Source organism: Sander vitreus, chromosome 4 (assembly GCF_031162955.1).
Source record: "Sander vitreus isolate 19-12246 chromosome 4, sanVit1, whole genome shotgun sequence".
Classification (NCBI taxonomy): domain Eukaryota; kingdom Metazoa; phylum Chordata; class Actinopteri; order Perciformes; family Percidae; genus Sander; species Sander vitreus.
In genome coordinates this window covers 19,441,752-19,461,850 of record NC_135858.1, presented here as the reverse complement: position 1 = coordinate 19,461,850, position 20,099 = coordinate 19,441,752, and the positions used below count along the sequence as shown (strand labels likewise).

At 39.8% G+C, this 20,099-nt stretch overlaps 1 protein-coding gene across 1 annotated transcript in view; it reads left to right on the top strand.

Moving 5' to 3' along the window:
* kif5ab (kinesin family member 5A, b) overlaps positions 1–20,099 on the top strand; it is a 62,360-nt gene that overhangs the window by 36,827 nt on the left and 5,434 nt on the right. Inside the window, 14 exon segments of the mRNA XM_078248892.1 lie at positions 2,378–2,524; positions 4,704–4,892; positions 5,477–5,594; positions 6,994–7,058; positions 9,001–9,110; positions 10,252–10,353; positions 10,836–10,896; positions 11,010–11,081; positions 11,263–11,367; positions 13,985–14,201; positions 14,464–14,722; positions 15,203–15,267; positions 17,757–17,784; positions 18,358–18,418. Of these exon segments, the coding sequence (XP_078105018.1) occupies positions 2,378–2,524; positions 4,704–4,892; positions 5,477–5,594; positions 6,994–7,058; positions 9,001–9,110; positions 10,252–10,353; positions 10,836–10,896; positions 11,010–11,081; positions 11,263–11,367; positions 13,985–14,201; positions 14,464–14,722; positions 15,203–15,267; positions 17,757–17,784; positions 18,358–18,418 (1,599 nt within the window).

The following is a 20,099-nucleotide window of genomic DNA, read 5'->3' as shown; positions in this document are numbered from 1 at the left end:
GTGTATAGCACCAGACAGATATTCATATCGGCTTTAAGGCTTTGAAAAGTCTTAAAAATTGCATTTTCAATTAGTGGTCTGAAGATGTTTTATTTCTGAAGTAATGAGAACTTGAATGCCCTGAAAACTTTTTCCTATTACAGCTTCTTAGTATGAGTGTTGAAGTCCTACATGGACATTATATTTACCAAAGTTTGAACAGTTTTGGTTATTTCGCTTTAGAGATTTCTGTATTTTTTCCTGTGTGCTCTTCTTACTGGTTTGTGGGCGAGTTCTGTCTCATTTAAGAAAGTGTATTTTTTACTGTTAAACTTTTTTAAACTTTAATTGTTGCTTACTTAATTATGAATATTAAGTGTTATTGAGAAAAGCAGAGTTTTCGGGGGCTGTAAAATGTGGGATTAGTTCATCAGAGAAACACATTTTTGAAATAGTACAGCTCTACTTACAGTATGTTTTGATGAAGGTTTGTATGCGGCTGGATCTTTGTGCACAGAGACAACAGTAAAAGAAAGACCCTTGGAAGAGCTGGTCAGTCGTTAATTAAGTTATTGTGACTGGCTCAGTGGACAGAGTGGACCATTATTCACCTTCCTAAAACCTCTTCAATATTTCATGCACCGTTTTACAACCTGCCACGTTGTCCTCTCCTCCTTCGCTGTCTCTCTCAGAATCTGTCCAGAAATTGATGAAAGGAGCTGACAATGTAACTACTCACTGCACAGTTTAATCTGCTAAAGCCAGCTGGAACCTCTTTCTTTCCCCAGTCATTTCACTTAGTACGCCTTCTCTGTGGACGTTTCAGTCTGTTCTGTCCTGACCTCTCACCTGACACGACGTCCTCTCAGGGACTAACAGTCTGAGAAGATGTGAAACTGAATACAAAAAAACACAGACGTGATTTTAAAAAAAAGAAACCCATTATTCCAGCCTCTCAGGGCCTTTTCCAGCTCCATCCCCCCTGACTCTTTAGTTCTAATTCTCCACTTTCTGCATCCCAGCTGTTATGCTAATGTGCAGTGTTGCGGTTTTATTAAAATTGTCCATATCTACAGTAGAAACGGAACAGCATTGACCTAGAAAAATGGTCCAATGGAGTACATTCATCACTGTCTTCAGCCCACCGTCTCTTCTCAGCTGTCTTCTTCCGCAGGAGGCCATGCCATTGCTCCCTGTCACTGCCATTCATCTGCTCTTTTAAACACCGTCTTTAATCCATCCCTCCGTCCGTTTAAGCCCCTTTCTATCATTATGATTTACTCCAATCATCATTCAACAAACCATCTCTTCGATATGTCTTCGTAAGTCTTTCTTTAACTAACTAAGCATTTTTCATTGACCTCTCTTCTCCATTATTTTAATTAGGCCTACTGGTTAATTATTTACTGCTTTTTATGCTAAGTCAATGTTTTGACATGGGAAGTGACCTGGAAAATGATCACGGGTACTTGAAGTTAATGAAGGAAATGAAGATAGAGAGTTTGATAAAGGAGTAAATGTAAATGTTCCAGAAGGTTGTTAATGGTGCTTTCACTTGACTGGTGATCCATGGCGGCAATAACCTAAAATGTGCCATTAAAAAAGAGCATAAGTCTATTATTTCTGTGAAAAAATAGATGATCCCCCTAGAATAACACCTTCAATGTATTTAGCACCACCATTATGGAAACAAATGCCAGAAATGTTTTTTTTGGGGGTTTTTTTGGGGAAATGTGGGGGTTTAGGCAACTCGAGGAGGAGGAGTTTTACATTCTGCTATAATACAAACAAATTAAGTAGAAGGCTAAAAGGCAAAAATCCCCACTATTAAATAGAAAATTAAACGGATTTAGTATTTCTCCACCACGATTTGATCCTGTCACTGTGGAAAATCTATAGTAATTATAATTATATAAAAATGTTTGTTTTTTTACAATTTTTATTATGGCTAGTGAAGCTTGTCTTGAGGGAATGGGGTTGGGGGAATTTTAGCTCATGACTTAAAATCCTGGCTATGGCCCTGACCACCAACAACAACGGGCTTCTAACATTGTTTAGAAGCTGTCTGCTGTACAAAATGGAGAAGGATAAAGTAAGCTCCATCATTCACTCTCCCAGATCCTTTCATCCAACCCCAATGCCATCAGCCCCTATCTCAGTAGTTTATTGATTTGTAATTTAGCTGCCATTATGTTTTCGGTACTCGCATTTCTTGGATGAGAATGAAGTCAGGGGTTTAAGTGTGTCTCGTAGCTGTATGTGCTCGCAGGTTAAAGGTACCCCCCCCTCTCAATCTTCTCTTCTTTCAGTCATCTTTAGTCCCCCACTCCCCTATACTCCTCTCCTTTGTCATCTTCCCCTGTGTTCACTCTGTCGATTCCCTCCTCTCCTCCCACAGGCTCACCTCATGGGTTTAGAGGCGGAGCTGTCCCGTATCCAGGAAGTGAGCAGCCACCAAAGGAAACGCATCGCTGAGATTCTCAACGCCCTGATGAGGGACCTGAGTGAGTTCAGCACCATCGTTGGAAACAGGGACATCAAGCTGGTGAGTGGGACGCAGGCTTGGAGACATTGTATTCACTTCCCAGAGATGTTTAAACAGAAACAGATAGTGTCTCTGATAAATGATGAGACATTTAATAATAAGCACATGCAGTGACATTTTTGATATTTCTCAGTGTTTCAATGCGCCCGTCCCATTCTTGTGAATGTCATATTTTAGGACCCCCTGGAGGGATTTATTTTCATATTTGGCACCTACTTGCAGTGAAGGATGAACTGATTATATTTTGGTGGTTAAAAGTCGAAACTCAAGGTCTGTGACCTCATAAAATGCGTTTTTGGCCATGACTCAATAATTCCTACGCCAATTATGACTACATACAGTATATTATATCTGTATATGTCTGGACACACATAGATGTTATCTGCATCCTGACTAGTTGATTTTTTATTTTTATTTATTGTTTTATTTAGTAGTATTTAGTTTTATCAGAAACAAAGACAATTTCAAATTATGTAAAAAAAACAACCTTTTCATTTAATGTGTCCCACAACAGGGATTCCCAAAAGTGGTTACTTGTACCCCATAGGGTGGTTGGTCATCGTGGGTATACATAAAAAAACTAAACCACTGTTTTCCACATGTATAGAGCTCAACAGTGACCACCCACTTTTTTAACGGCTCTGGTTCCGGAAGTGTTTTTCCACATTCATTTCAACCAAGTTTCATTGAAAATTGCTTACATATAGAGTTTTAAGTCTGGAAACAAGCCAACCAGCTACGAGATGAATAGTGAGCATAACACATTTGATTCGCCGCAAAAAAACATTTAGAAAACGGCAAAAAAGGCAAAGGTACAAGACCGTGTACAGAAACTACCATAGACTTCAATGGTAGAAGCTCGCTCTAGCCGTTCGCGGTTTCGCGGGTACGGTAAGCGTTTCTATGGTAACAGCGAGTTGGACCAATCAGAGACGTTGCAGTTACGCTTAGGATTGTGGGTAGTGTAGTTTTTCTCCATAAGATCGCGGAATAAAACAATTTTTTCTTAAAACAAGGTTGATTTCATACAGACTTCTAGCTTCTACAGAAGCAGAACTTTCGTTTCACAACCACGTAGCTCAGAGTCAGTCTACCTCGGACAGTTTAGACATTATGGCTGATAATCTAAATCCTTTTGGAGAAAATCAATGGGCTATCCTAACTAATTCTGAAAATGACAACATATGGATATATGGATATAGACATGTAGCCTGTAAATATAGGAGAAAAAAAGCCAAGCAAAAACAGATAAGGATTTAAACACAGTGTACAGTGTGGAAGAAAAAGTTCTCTCAGGTCCAATTCAGTGGCTGGTTCAGATGAGTTTTATTCACTGCGCAGTGGAGAAAGATGCTCACAAGAGTCTGTCTGAGTAGATTTGCACAGACTCAATACTTTCTGCTTCAACTGATAAAAAGTGCTTTGATTAGTATAGGTGTGAGTTTCTGTTGGAGCCAACCTAGGCTCTAAACAAAAGGTCTCACTCACAGTGATCAAGCACTTTGTTTTAACACTAAACTAAAGCAAAGGCAGACATATTTAATTAAATCAGGAGACACTAAAAGTTGTTGATCAGGTAAAACAACAGGAAAGAGGATATCAGGATAAAATGAGACTAAAACTGTTAGGTAATTCATTTTCTTCTCCAACAGCAATGTCAAATATATACAGTATGCTTGTGTACATTTTGTGTCTGATTGTTCAAGAGCCTTAGTAAAGCGTTGTCACACATGCACTGAGTGAAATATTAAAACCCAAGACAGAGTGGAAAATTCAAAATGTCTTGTGCATACTTTTATACATTCTTCTCTCTAATACAACCTGACATGTCTATCATCTGTGGGAATTCATGAATGTTGATGAGCATGTGTTAGTGGCTGTGTGTGACCCAGCTGAAGGGCCACACATTATACAACATAGTCAGTATATGTATACCCTGAGGATAGGTACTCTAATAGGCAAATCCGCAGTTCATTTCAGAGCATCTGAGCACGGCATCTGCTAAATGATGCTTCTTACCTAATGGATGTGCCTACAAAATGGCAGAAAGAGTTTCTAAGTTGCCTCCCTCCCTCTTTAACTTCCCAGCTGTCTTTACATCTTCCCCACTCAATCTTTACCAAATTTCTCCACTACTCATTTAACAGACTCTCCTCCTCTCTACCTCATTTGTCTCCAGCCCATGGAGATCACCGGTGCGATCGAGGAGGAGTTCACAGTGGCCCGGCTCTACATCAGTAAGATAAAGTCAGAGGTGAAGTCGATGGTGAAGCGCTGCCGCCACTTGGAGAACCTTCAGATGGATTGTCACCGCAAGATGGAGGAAACGGGCAGAGAGCTGTCCTCATGTCACCTCCTAATTTCACAGGTGAGGGAACATCTGAAAACATCCTATGTCGGAAAAAAAGGTAGTACATCTGTCAATCCAGCAGGAACCTTTGGTGTTGATGTGGAAAAATTAGGACAATCTACACTGAAACCTCCCAGTGCAAAATTTGAATTATCACTACAAATGAGTGATTGACGTTTCAAGCGCACTCGTCTTCATCAAACTAATTAACATCACAAATACTAATGTGGGCCTTTGTTTGATATTAATTACTCTGATGAAGAGCAGTGTGCTCTAAATGTGACTCAACTGTTTGTGGCAACAACACATCAGAAGCTTTAATTGTGCTCTTTCAAACTAACTCTTTTCAAAGGATTGCATGTTTTGTATTTTTTGTGTTGTTGTGGTTGACTGAAGCCATCATGCTGTGAATTTTGCTATTGCTATTTAAATTAAATTCCGTAATGAATTTTGAAACATCATAAATATTCAATGTAGACCATATCCATTTCACAGTGAGTAAAAAATATGTTTTATCCCTGGTGTAGAGTGTTGTCTTGGGTCAAAGTCCTATGCTAATCAGTATACTTTCTGCATCTGAGACGCTGTGTTCTGACTTTCAGCACGAGGCAAAGATCCGCTCTCTGACAGACTACATGCATAATGTGGAGCTGAAGAGGAGGAAGCTGGAGGACAGCTATGACTCTCTGAGCGAGGAGCTGGCCAAACTCCAAGCTCAAGGTAGACTAATGTAATGTATCAATATAGTAAATTAAATCCACCATAATTGAAGTACAACAGTGGCTTCCTCAATGTAGTCACCCAGCCAACAAACAAGATGTACGTCTACACGCATTCTCGGCTTTACTTTAGCACAGCGGTGCTTTGAGCTAAATGCCAACGTAAGGATCAATATTGAATAAACACGGTCAGTGCAGCACATATAAAATGTACAGGTTCTGTATTTGTAATAAAAATGTCTTTGCTCCAGGCTCAGGTCTAAATTTTTTACCTACGTGATCGAAAAAACAAACCAGGAACAGTGAAAGTGTTTAACATGTATTCAGACTCTTAGGAAAGTAGGAACATATCAATGTGGTCAGACAAGCAAAACAACATATTTATGGTTGCTAAATCACACAAAATACAAAGCTCCAAGAGCAAATCCAACAAAATAGATCTATGCTCAATAAACCCAAACATACTGCAATAGAGAGGAAGGAAGTGATAAATGATGATCTGAGACTTTCTTACTCACTGCACAGTGAAGGACAATATGTAGATTGAGCTACATTGTAAATCTTAAGCTAAATTGCTGACTTTAGATGCCAAAGTCGAATATATGGTTAATGTTCTGACACAGCGAAACATAACCATGTCTGGACAAAGTAAAACATAAAAAAACAAGAAATGTTATATTGGCTTCAATTGAGAGTTTTAGTCTGTGTCAGAGGTCTTTTTGTCCTGTCAAGAATAAGAAAAACCAGGGTAAACACTGACCGGCAGCTTAGGCTCCCAAAGATATTTACAGCACCAGCACATATAGATTAATGGTACGTTTGAAATTTGTGCAAGGTCCATCTAACTGCAGAAACTCCCAGGACACAATTCTCAAGTCACTCTTCCTGAGGAGTTCCCACAGAACTGCATTAAATAACCGAAGGATTTTAGGGCAGGGAAATCAATTTTGGACTTACTTCACACTTGAGCCAAGCGGTCCCAGAGTCATTACAGAAGTAAATAAATACAAAGTGCTGCGGGTCGTGTTGATCGCACAGCCTGCTGCGAGGTAGAGAGCTCGATAATTTCATCATCAGACACCAGGAACAACAGTGAGTTAATAACAGATTAGATAAACCTGACATAAAAGCTGTCATTTTCAATAATAGATATTATTACACCTGAGGCATGATTTAGATCACACTGACCTCGCTGTCAACATGAAGCGATGGTACTACTGTGCTGTCAAAGTCAGGTCACTGTCACTTCTTTCATCTACATCATTGTCTTTCACTGCCTGCTTTTCTCTTCCACTTGTTGTTCTCTCTCTCTCTCTCTCTCTCTCTCTCTCTCTCTCTCTCTCTCTGTCTCTTTTGGTTTCTCTCACTGCCATTCTCTTAAATTTGTGTGTTTGTTTCAGAGAGCATGTCACAGGTGACCATCGGGGAGAATCTGTCGTCTGTCCAGGATTCCTGTTATATAAAGGTAACCATGACTACAGCGAGTTTCTCACACAGCCTTAGCACTCAGGTGTGCAGGTGTGTGTGAGTGAGTTTGTGTGTGTGTGTGTGTGTGTGTGTGTGTGTGTGTGTGTGTGTGTGTGTGTGTGTGTGTGTGTGTGTGTGTGTGTGTGTGTGTGTGTGTGTGTCTTGTGTGCATTCATGTGTCAGCAGCATACCGTGTCTGTGCTCGTACATCAGATCATGAGTCTGGTCATGAGGGCTGCAACTAACAGTTATTTACCATTATAGATGAATCTGTCAACTTGTTTTAAAAGATTGTTTGAGATTTTGGGAAATATGCTTATTTGCTTATTTTCCTGATGGTTAGATGAGAAGATCCATGCCACCCACACATCTGTATGATAAATATGAAGCTGGAGTCAGCAGCCAGTTAGCTTAGCTTAGCATAAAGACTGGAAACCGTTAGCCTGGTTCAATTCGAGGTAACAAAATTGTAACGTAAAATTAGCTGTTTAACAGAGAGGTTTATGTGCCTAACTGTTTATTGGACGGGACGCGTGACTTCCTGGAGTCTTGTTCGCTTGTTGCCTCGCAACTTTGTCCCAGCCAATTTGACATTTTAATCAAGCATGATATTAAGTGTTAATTAGTGAACTTAAGAGGTGCTGGTAGACATATTTTGTTACCTTTGGACAGAGCCATGCAGGCTAACACTTTCCCCCTGTTTCCAATGTTTATGCTAAGTATCAATTTTGTCATCTAACTTTTGGCAAGAAAGCAAATAAGTATATTTCCCATAATGTTGAACTATTCCTTTAATGTCAGAAAAATTGCAAAAGATATGCCCATCACAGTTTCCCAGAGCCTACTGCTAGATCTTGAAATACCTTATGTCAAGGCAACAGTTCAAAACCCAAAAATATTTCATTTACAGTGAAACAAAATAGAGAAAAGAAGCAAATCCTCACATTTGAGATGCTGAAAACAGTTTGGTATTTTTCATTGATAAATGAATACTGACAAATCGTTTTAGCACTAAAATGCCCGGTTTAACCTGTTTGGGGGCCCCAGGTCAAACATTTGCTATTGGGCCTCTGTTACCTCCAAGCTCCTGGTGCACACAGTGCACTAAAGCCAGCAGCTTTATTGTATTTTTCAAAGAAACACACCAGTATACTGGAATACTACCAGGCTTCTGGTTTTCTGTATGTCAGTTAGTTTGTAGTAACTTGATGAAACACAACTTTATTTAGGAAAATGTACCATGTGCACAATATAATCTGAAATAATAAAGGTGTTAGAACTATATTTTGATACACAACAAGGCCCCTTTTCAGAAAAGGGAGTGCAGGATCCAGTTCATGTTGTACTTGAACTGCAAATTCTGAATGTCTCCTCCTGAATTTTCCCCTCTGGGGATCAATAAAGGTAAGTCTCATCTTTATTCCCAAACAATATCAAAAAACAACATAAAAAACCTAAAAGCAAGCTTAGGCTTTTGAGGCCAGTGGAGGGCTGGGGCCCCGGGGCAGTTGCTCTCTTTGCCCAGCTGGTAATCCAGCCTGTAAGTAAACATGCAACACCTGTATGGTTGGCAGTATTTGTTTTTTTATTATCTGACCTGTGCTGTATTTGTGCACATGTTCATGAGGTTTGTTTCTGCATGTCAGTGTGTTTGACACATACCAGTTTCAATATCCTTGTCTACTTGTATACTCAGTAGCAGCGTATGACACAACCTGCTCTGCGTGTGTGTGTGTTTAATGCCCAGGTGGCCTTTTTATGTTCACTTGTGCACCGGTGTGTGTAATTCTATTCTCTCGTTATTTAATCATTTAGTTTTCCTTTTGTTTCCACCCCTTGGAACATGCTCTCTCTCTCTCTCTCTCTCTCTCTCTCTCTCTCTCTCTCTTATTATACTGTGTATGTATGTCTCTCACCCCCTCTTGTTGCCCATATCTCAGAGGGCTCTGGAGCAGCAGATGGAGTCACACCGTGAGTCGCACAGCAAACAGCTTGGCCGCCTGCGAGACGAGATGAATGAGAAGCAGAAGATCATCGATGACTTAACTGAGTCAGTGCTTATTTATAATTATTAACCTTCTCTGATATACTAAATCAGGCTTTCTAAATCAAGAGTCCACTTAGGACTTTAGAACTTAACTTAACTTGTACATGAGTAAAAGATATCAATCAATCAAGGACAGAAAAATGTCATGGAGAAGGCATATTTACTTCTGTCTTTGAGACTGGACTGTGCGGCACCATACAGTGCAGGTCGTACATGGTTCCAGAAGCAGGCAGCTTACTCTTTCAGCTGTCTGTGGTCTCAAATCTGAAATTCAATTCTATCCTCATAAGCAGTGTGGAAATGCTAAAATTGGGGATACATCGTCTCAGTAGTTGAATTCTCAAAAAAGTCTTAAGCCCCGATCTAGCTGCATAAGGGGCTGAATTCAATATGTGTGGGTGGCTGATATGTTGAGGAAACTGCAGCGTGGGAGGACTTTAGAGCCAAGTTGCTGCTGAACCCCACTGTACGGAGCTACTGGGCTTGTTTGGGCTCCTTGAAAACATGCCCTTTCAGGTTCCTCATTATGAAGACGTTCTGTACCAGACATGACCGTCTAGGAGCAGATTGCAGGGCAGACCCGCTTAAGGAACTAAAGTACATTTCCCAGCAGGCCTGAGCAGTGTCTGCTAACACCCAAGGAGCAGTTGTAGAGATTTTCTGAATGAAAACACATTTGGGGCCGCTCTGGTTGTCCTGCTGGCATGACGTGATTTGGATAAGCAGCTTGAAAATGGATTGATGGAGGGATGCCAGTGGGGTAGAACGCTAATAGGAGCAGTTTAGCCCTTCAGATCCTTGAAGCAGAGCAGGAAAAGTGAGTATATACAATAAATGTTCTTCCCAGATTTAATGATCAGAACAGGAGAACAAACCAAATGAAATGCCACTTTTGTTTTAAAAACAGGATATATCTGTACCTTAATGTAAGTTGGCAGTTTTTACCTGATGATGCACTTGACATTCACACATTCCAAATGTGATTTTGTGGAGCTGACCTATATTTCCAGATTGCATTCATTGTATTTCACCAACACGCTAAATTCTTAGACTTCCTTTAGGAGAGAGAAACAAGTTAAATTCTATTAAAACATTTTGAACCTATCCATTGAATCCCTGAGTGAGCCATTATTCACCTTTTCAGTTGTAACCAGAAGCAGCAGCTGGAGTTGGAGCAACTGCACTGTGACTTTGAACGTCTCAGGAGCCAAGAGCATCACAAGAGCCGGCAGCTGGAGGAACTGACGTGAGTCTCTGCTTTACTGTCCTGGCCAGCTTTCAAACACTTATATACACACCATATGGAGGCCCGGGGGCGAGCTGCCTCTTTTGATTCACGTCTTCCATTTCTCTCTGTCATTTCTCTTCCCTTTGTCTATTTGTTTTAGTCTCGCTCTGCAGCTCTTTCATCTTATTTACAGTATATGTCATACAGTTTGTGGCTAAAATTAACCCTTTTACTCTCTCTTTGCCTCTTTCTCTCTTTGTTTCTTTTTTTTTCTGTGTAACTCATTGCATCTCCATTATAGAGTTTTGCAATAAGGAAGCAGCTGGCTGCTAATAGGCCCTCTTTCTGCACTGACCTTAGCAGCGTATTGCATCAGATGGCAGATGGGAAACAGCCCACGTTGGGGCAGCGTTTGTTCTTTATTCATGAATTATTCTGTTAAGAACGTGGTACTCATTTGAGGTAAAAATCTGTATGACTATCTACCTGTCTATCTATAGATTTCTCCATGAGCGGCATGAACAGTCAAAGCGGGACCTCAAAGGGCTGGAGGAGACTGTTGTAAGTCATTATTTGCTGTCACGATTCACTTGGCTCCCTCAGAGGCTACTGATCCACTAAATACTCTCTAACTGCTTTAACTGCACTATTTCCCCTCTCCCTTCATACTGAAGGCTCGTGAGCTCTACACCCTGCACAACCTCCGCAAGCTTTTTGTTCAAGACCTCACATCTCGAGTTAGAAAGGTAAGCAAGATACAACTCACACAACTACACACAACACGCTTAACAATATTACACCTAACATCTTTATTTCCCCACATATAACCATGTATCTCTACCTAGACTGTATGCAAATTACAGTTTTGAAACTGTAGTATTTGCGATGACAGATACACTAAAAGATCTCCATTGTTTCTGTCAACAGAGTGCACAGATGGAGCCTGATGATAGTGGGGGATATATGACCCAGAAACAGAAGATTTCCTTTCTTGAAAACAACCTGGACCAGCTTACAAAAGTTCACAAACAGGTAACAATGAGCAGCAGATACAAAACTATAAATTATGGTAAAGGAGACAGAAAATAACTACCATTTCTTTAAAAATTAGGAATCATTTAGTTTCCCTTGGCCTGGAAGTCTGATTATCACTGTGCCGTGGCACAGCAAAACCTCTTAGCAGAAACCTCTTTGTTGGATAGAATATGTAAGGAGGACAAAAAGAGCGAGTCAAATTAAAATACAGAGCAGTGTGCACTGCTGTCATTGTTCTCCTATGGGCATAAGTAACGCTAGTATCATCAATCATCTTACTACTGCAACTTCACATGACAGTCTCCTTGAAAACAGAGCAGCAGGAGGTGTTAAACCATGCTGTCTTCAGGAAAAGGAAGGCACACAGTATAAAATAGTTACTCAGATTTGATTAACACATTCATTTCTAATGCAGGTGCATACAAATATGCTCAGCCTTTTGCTAGCTGATTTCGCAAAAACTTTCAAAAGCAACCTCATGCTCAAAATGATTAGCCAACACACACACCTTTCTTTTAATATTCCTAAATGGACTAAAGAAGTAGACTGAGTGTTGATGTGCTAAACGTTGTACTAAATGGCACATATACTCATGCAGGCAGATTGGTGAGAGCTGCACTGCAGCAGTGTCAGGCAGAAAACCAATCCTAAAGTGACTGCTGGGAAACTCCATCCCATCCACCACCTGCTGATACTGTGGGAATGGAAGATGAAAGTCATGGTCATAAATCAGCAAGCTCCCAGTGGAAAGTGATAAGACTCCCAAAGACAGACAGTGGACAGTGCACTGGGGCTATGTATGAGGTTCTCTGCCCTTGTACAGATTTAGTAATGTCTGCCTGTCTATCACACACCTCCTGTGAAAGTCCTGCCTCCTGCCTTTTGTTTTCTTTCTTTAAAATTACTCTCCACCAAACAATAAAACCTCAGGTGGGTCTATTGAATTCATGAATCCATGCCTGCTAAACCCTCAATATCTCTGCAGAATGGGGATTAGTTTGGATGATTACATAGCAGCAGATTATCTGTGTTTAACTACTGTTAACTCAAAGTAGCTAGCTGGCAGTTTGGTGCAAAGTGTGTTTACCGTATTTTTCAGGGTGAGCTAGCCTTCAATTTTGTGGTAGCTGTTAAGCATGTTTCCTCAACATAAAAGTCAGTATAGGCCGGTCAAACTGGACACTCCTCTGGTTGGATCCCTAATAATTCTTTACCAGTAGAAGTGGCTGAACAAATGAAATTAGAAAAAATCACTTTCTTACTCTTTGTCTTCTAAACAAACAAGAGTGAAACCTCATGCACAGGTTTTAAAATGGTACATAGCAATGTTAAAGGGACACAAGTTATATATATATATATATATATATATATATATATATATATATATATATATGTATATATATATATTAGGGCTATTTTATTAATCAAACGATTAAAATTTTTTAATCGCAATTAATCGCTGAATGTCTATAGTTAATCGCGATTAATCGCATATTTTATCACATGATTAAAATTCTATTATTTTTTAAGTACATATTAACAATTGAAAGCAGTTCTTACCAGTGTACCTTGATTGGGAATCAAATGAATGCAAAGAAAGTGACTTTATGAACTTGATTTTAAGATTTGTAATTATTTATTTACTGTAAACAAAAGAAAAATGTGTGAATCTGTCATTATTGCACAATTCCTCCAAGTCCCTAACTAAAAAACTAAAAATCCCCATCCTTACTAGAGTCAAATTAGTGTTTAGTAACTCCTAAATAATGTTGATTACTCACTGACGTCCAGTGATCACCGGTTAATGAGACAGCGTTTGCAGCACCTTGCAGCAGTTCCAGTGTGGCTGCTTTCTCCGTGTGGTATGTGTATGGTGAAACTACTGTCTATCCGTAGTACGTCTTTAAGACCGGAGTCCGCTACGATGCTGACAGGTCTGCAGTTAGTTGCCACCCATTTAGCCCGCTAGCGGGTAGCATCACGTTAACTGTAGGTGGTAGCTCAAGCTTGACGTGCTTCGGTGATATTTTAATTCGGCTTTACACAATGTGCATATGGCTTTCGACTTGTTTACGAGCCGTCTGGGAGTTTTGGAAAATAAAAAGCTCCATTCAGAGTTATTGCTGCTGTGTTTCTCCATCATGCCTGCAGCCTGCAGTAGGAGGATGCGTTAGGAGGAAGTGGCAGCTTGATGATAAGTAACGGTGCTGCAAAGGGTTAAAATAGTGGCCTGTTAGGCACGATGCAAAGCCGAGTGAAGTGTAAAATAAATTAATAAATGCTGGCATGCGATTAAAAATAATTAATCGCATCGCGTCGGCCCTTAATCGCATCGCGATTAACGCGTTAGCGCTGACAGCCCTAATATATATATATATATGTTATCCCTGACAGAAAAAAATAACTTTCTAGAGAAAACATTACCATCAATATTACTTCCTTTAAATATTGCATCTCATCAATATATTTTTTATTTAAGTCTTTAAGATGCTATATTCCATGGTCACTGACATGTACAGTCAATGCCTGGGCTTAGTGTGTGTGTGTGTGTGTGTGTGTGTGTGTGTGTGTGTGTGTGTGTGTGTGTGTGTGTGTGTGTGTGTGTGTGTGACAGTTGGTACGTGACAATGCAGATCTTCGCTGTGAGCTTCCAAAACTTGAGAAACGTCTTCGGTCTACAGCTGAGCGAGTTAAGGCGCTGGAGGGTGCGCTGAAGGAGGCGAAGGAAGGAGCCATGAAGGACCGCCACCGCTACCAGCAGGAGGTGGAGCGTATCAAAGATGTGATGAGGGCTCACAATCCCTTCCGCCGGCCCCATGCTGCACAGATAGGTAACACATGTGGCTGACTAACAATATGTGTTAGTAATGACAGTATTAAAGATTATAGAAAAATGCTACAATACTTGAATAGGTGTGATGTGGCTGGACTATTTTGCATGTAATAATTTATAAAATGAGATCTTCTGAGATAAATACAATTTATTAGAAAAGCAGTGTACTCCATTTTAAGACAGGGCAGTATAAATATGATGTTTTTGTCTTTTTAATGGATGAATAGATTAATCGATCAATTTTGTTTTATCCTTAACAGCCAAGCCTGTGCGTGCTGGCCACTACCCAGCATGCTCTCCCACAAATCCTTTCTTCATCCGAGGCTACAGTGATCACCCCATTGCCTTCTACAAAGCTGATTTCCACAACAGCAACAACCAACACGCTGCTGCTCCTGCTGCTCCTGCAACACCAGAGGGTGAGTCCAGGTTACCCGAGACCAACTCCAAACAGAACAGCCCCACCAAACACCTCGACTCCCAAAACAATGAATCGCACGACAACAACGCTCAGGACATGTGAGTAAATCCACAATCAATAACATAATGGATCACAAACTGCCAGTGTTTATGACACCGCATCTTTGTACATAATAGATTACTAAACTTAAGATCCACTTACTAGCTTTTTCAGGGAGCTTTCAACAGCAAAAACTACTTTTGCTAAGATCAACAATAAAAATTCATGCTTTTTTTTTAACAACAATTGTACAGCATCTATCAAATAATCTGTGCCCTGGCACTGCTTTTAAAAAGCTTAAACAGTCCAGCTTTCTACAGTGTAGTGTAGGTGTATGCGTAGAAAACACATTTAGTTGTAATCTGTTTTGACATTGTTTTATTATTTAGTGGCTGAGTGAGCACTTGGGTTATTTTTTTAATACCTTTTTTTTTAATTTATTTTTTTACTTAAAGACCATATCGATCTAGAGATCAAGATTTTGAAACACAAATCCCACAGGTGCATTTGCATAAACATCTCTTTCTCCTTGTTTGTAGCCTTCCAGCTGAACCACAGAGCCAAGGAGACAAGAACACTGCAGAGATGCTTGACTCAGAAAATGGTGAGCCCTGTTCAGATGACGCCTGTTAAGATAATTTGAAATATTACAATCAAGATCATAAATTAGATAAATTCCCTTGTTATTATGACCTCTTATTTTTTAGTGGTTGCCATTATACTATCATACCGGCTGTTATGTTTGAATGTTGTTTTATATAGTCTTACAGAATGGTGGCTGTAAAACAGGTTTACAGTGATTGCCCTGCTGCTTTAAAAGTCTTAACTGTTATTCAGAGCCATTGGTGAGTGTGGAGAAGGGTTTCATATAGGTCATCGGCTCTTTGATAAAACTTCTATAAATTTATGGAATAAAGCCTCATCTTAAAAATTCGCTAAGGAAATTCTCTTAGTTTATTACATGATACTACTGCTGCTACTTGAGGCTTTTCTGGACCTCCACGTTTGTGTGTCTGCTCTCATCAGCAGCAGACTCTGGAGGAGATAGATTAGGCTTGCAGTGTCATTACTCAGCCAGACAGATAGCCGGCCAGACAGGCTTAGTGCCCACCTCAGCCTCTGACCCAGTGATGACAGTTGTAGAGTTGTAGACTAACAACACCACACATCTTCGATTCTCCAGGAATATCAATAAAAGTCAGAAACTGGGTCACAAAGCCAGTATATCAATCTGTTGCGACAGTACCTGCCTTTTATTAAATAGCAGATATCAGTGATGTTTTCCAGCGAACCCCTTAAAAAATGTAATCATGCTGGCTTTAGTTTTTGCTTCCCATGATCCTGTTTCAAAGTGTTTTTAACGCTGCCAACAAGAACATACTGAGAAAAATACTGATATTTGTCTCTTTTTGGCACAAAAATACTCATTTAATACAAGCAGCTGTTCAGATGCTATGAGTCACTTCAAGACATTTGTAAAGTGCTAAGGATATTGTTAGTTTGAAACCTTTTTATTTATTTATTTATTTTTATTCAGTTTTATTTCATTTTCAATATTTTATTTAGTATTTTTCCCCAAAATGTACATATGGTACTTTTGGAATGAAGGTTTTTTATGCCCTGTAATGTATTCTGAAGTCAAACTCAAAGGTAAATTTACTTCTGATCCATTAATAGTCATTTTAACTCTGGGATATAATTCTACTCAGTGTCATGAATTTAAATAAGAGCTTATGGAAAAGTGTGAAATGCAAACCAAATATCTCTGCAAGGCCTGGACCCCGAATATCTTACTTTTTTATGTACTTTGAGCCTGTTGAGGTGTAGCCTTGACAGCTCCTGTAAGGGTAAGATTTTTGCCAAACCTTTTTTCTAAGAGATTAAACTGAGCAGCCTTATAGTCCAGTCAAGCATGAGGCTCCTTGATAATAGCCAATTTATCAAACTGAAGCACACAAATTAAGTAAACTTAACATTACATAAATGCACATAGACTTCCTAATATCTGGAGATTGAGAAACGGCTGAAACATCTTGATACATCTGGTCAATATGTTGTGCCACATAAAAAGCCAAGAAAATATTTTGTGAGATTAATCCCTGTCAGGGTGGTTCAGGGAAAGCAGAGACCTCCAAGGATTGTAGTTCGACAGTAGCTGCTAGGAGTAGGAGGACATTTGACATCGCACTTGTCATTAAAAAACCTGGAATATTCATGCAGATAATCCACAGAATGTAATGATCCAGGAACTATAAATTGAGCCATCATAAAGGTCCAGTTTTTGTTGTATGGCACTGTTGGTCGACCTGTGAGGACAGTTGTTATGGGCCTTGTGCTTTTATGCAACAATGTTTTTTGGGTGGGAGAGCTATTATAAGCTGTGCTGGTAGTATAATGACTGTCCTAATCAGAAACACAGAATTGGTTGTTTGTTAAAACAGTATAAAATGAATCATGTTTACATTTTTCTGACAAGCAAGCTCTGGCAGTCGTGCAAATAAAAACCTCTCTAAAATAACAACAGCATTGGTCATTTGTTCAAATGTGAAATTGCCTATGTTTAGTATCATAAATTCACTGAGAAAGCTCTTCAGACGGTGGTGGTGGATTTTTGGTTACAAAGGGTACAAAGACTCCAACAAACAGTCAACGTTGGTTTCTTGAAACCATCACCACCATCCTTTTCTAAACTTAAAAAAATGATTTTACTTGTACAAATGTAACCATATGTGAACAGTGATTGAATGGCCATGACCACCACCTGTCTCTCACCTTAACCACATACAGTAGTTTCAGTAGCTTGTAAAATGTGCTGCTGCTGTGTCTTCTCAGAGCTGAGTCACAAGATCAGTAAAATGCAGATCATGGGTCTTTTTTTAAATGACTCAGTCCTCATTCACAAATGCCTATTTAGGCATTTGTGAATGAGGACTTGATGATTGAGAACTAACACATTATGCAGCTGCTTGTTCCAAAGCTGTTTCAATTAAACCCAAATGTGTCTGTGACCCACTTCTTCTCTAATTTACACACCACCACAACCCTCTCACCGTGCACCTGCCTGCCTCCTTATGCACCTCTTTCTGTCCACAGGAAACACCGCAGATATCAATGACAACAGGTAATACTGCTGCACTCTCTTTGATCACTGCAAAACACCCGCTGCTATTGGTTGTCCTCTTACTGCAGGTTTCCATGTTGTCAATGTCAGGCAGAAACCTCTCAAATGTAACTTTTGTAGGATTTTGTAGTAATTGATTAACTTCAGGGTTCATTTTGGACCTTCTATGATGGGATAACAACAACTTGGCTTCAACTGAAGCTCCTGAAATATTTTAATAGGAGATAATCAGCTGTCTCAAAAATCTCAGAATTAATGGCAAAAGTAGAGCTAGAAGTAATTCAATTCAATTGCCACATTCACCTTGCATGCACCGACCCCCCCCCCTGGGTTTTAAGACCATTTAGTGTAACATCACTGATTTGCTTCCCTCACTGCTGTGTCTCTCTGCTCCATCGCTGCTCCCTTGTTGCTGTCACCGCTACTGCTGCTGCTGCTGCTGCTGCTGCTGCTGCGGTGGATGCTGCTGCTGCTGATGAATCTGGTGATGCGGCCACCTGGGATTCTGGTGTGCTGGATAGCATGTGTCTGAATGTGATTTCTGTGTCCAGAACTGACATCTGTGACAATCAGGACCCAACCAAACTCTACAGCCTGCAGCCGGAGGCCTCAGCCAGCTAATAGTCCTGAGCAGGTAAGAACACAGAAAAAGAGAGCAACTCCTCCATTTTGTGCTACAGATCACATTGAGCAGCTTTCCTCCATCAGTTTTAAGTTTTAATTGTTCTATTTGTACTAAACTTACATCCATAAATGACCAAATGTTGTGAAAACCTGAAAGCTTTTGAATAGTTGATGGACACTTCAGGGTCTAACTTGAATGACTCACACATACATCTACAGAGCGGCAAGGTCTTCAGCTTTTCATCTCTTTTTATCAGCAGTACATTAGAGATACTGCTGGATTAAGTTTAGGGTCACCACAGTTAAAGAGATACTAAACTTAGATAGAACTTTGGGTTGTTTGCTAACTAGCCATGATATATGCCCAACTAAAGGGGCAAACTGTTGCAAGTTAGTCAAACTGTAGCCCCAATAGAGCAGACACTTGTGCCTGCTTTTACCCAGTAGCAATTTTGAAGTCCATCACTTTACTTTTTGCAAAAGCTGCAAAACATTTTAGGCTCTATTGACCACATTTTATATATATCAAAAATGTAGCCATTTTTCTCCTGTTCTCCATCCACTCAAAATGCTCTGCCCTGACCATTGTTGTGGAGCAGCTATAATTCTCTCTCTATTCATTCCCATTGCTTTTTTAAAAAAAAAGTACATTTTATAGAGTTGTATAATATAGAAAACGGCTATGACCAACAAAGCTGGACACACCCAGTGTGAACATGGAACATTGGGAGTTCACATGCCTTTTCAGATCCAAGGCCTTTTGAAATATCATGTGCTGCAGGGTATCTAAAATGTTTGTGTTCCGAATGCAATACAAAGTTCTGAACCTAATTTAAGACTTTGCACCACAGAAACAGCTAGCACAACAACATCTGAATCAACAGTACAAATCAGTATTGTCTGATGGCTGTGAAACATGTAGTACTATCCTACTATCAGCCTTCTCATGGCTGCATGGAGACAGAGAGGACAAATCCTGGAGTGGTGTAAAATAGTACCTTTACTAATAATTATAAATAAGCAATTAATTGTACACAACAGAACTCACATTTTTACATGTTTGCAGAATTTGCTTTAGAAAAGTTCATTTATATGCTCAAAGTGTGATTTAGAGACCTGTTGCTAGCAATTGGAGTGACTAGAGAGAGAGACCAACCATATCTGCTCATAGGAGCAATTGATGACAACCTTTACCTTGAGTTGGACATATATCATGCTGTAATGCTAGCTAACTGATGGCTAGTTAACGAAACAACCCAAAGTTCTACCAAAGTTCAGTATCACTTTAACTGTTGTTAGAGACTACCGGTGACCCTGAACTTCATCCAGGGAAATCTCTGTCAATTGTACGGCTAATGAAAAGCGAAATGCACCGATGGAAAGCTGAAGACCTTGCCGTTCTATAGATGTGTGAGTCATACCAGCACAACAGCAAGGGGTTTAAGTTTTAACCTGAAGTGACCATGCTCCTTTTATTTGGTTTTGCATTATTCTCAAATTAACAAATCACAAAAGCTAGTTCATTAACTGCTTTACATGAAGACTCACAAATCCCACACATGATTGATTGCAAGTTGCAAATAATTTGTGAGTCCTACAGGGCTCCTGCATGCTACATATCTGAATGGGTCGCAAGTTTGACATTTGTTTTGATTATTTAAACATGTAAAAAAGAAATAATCATAATGTTT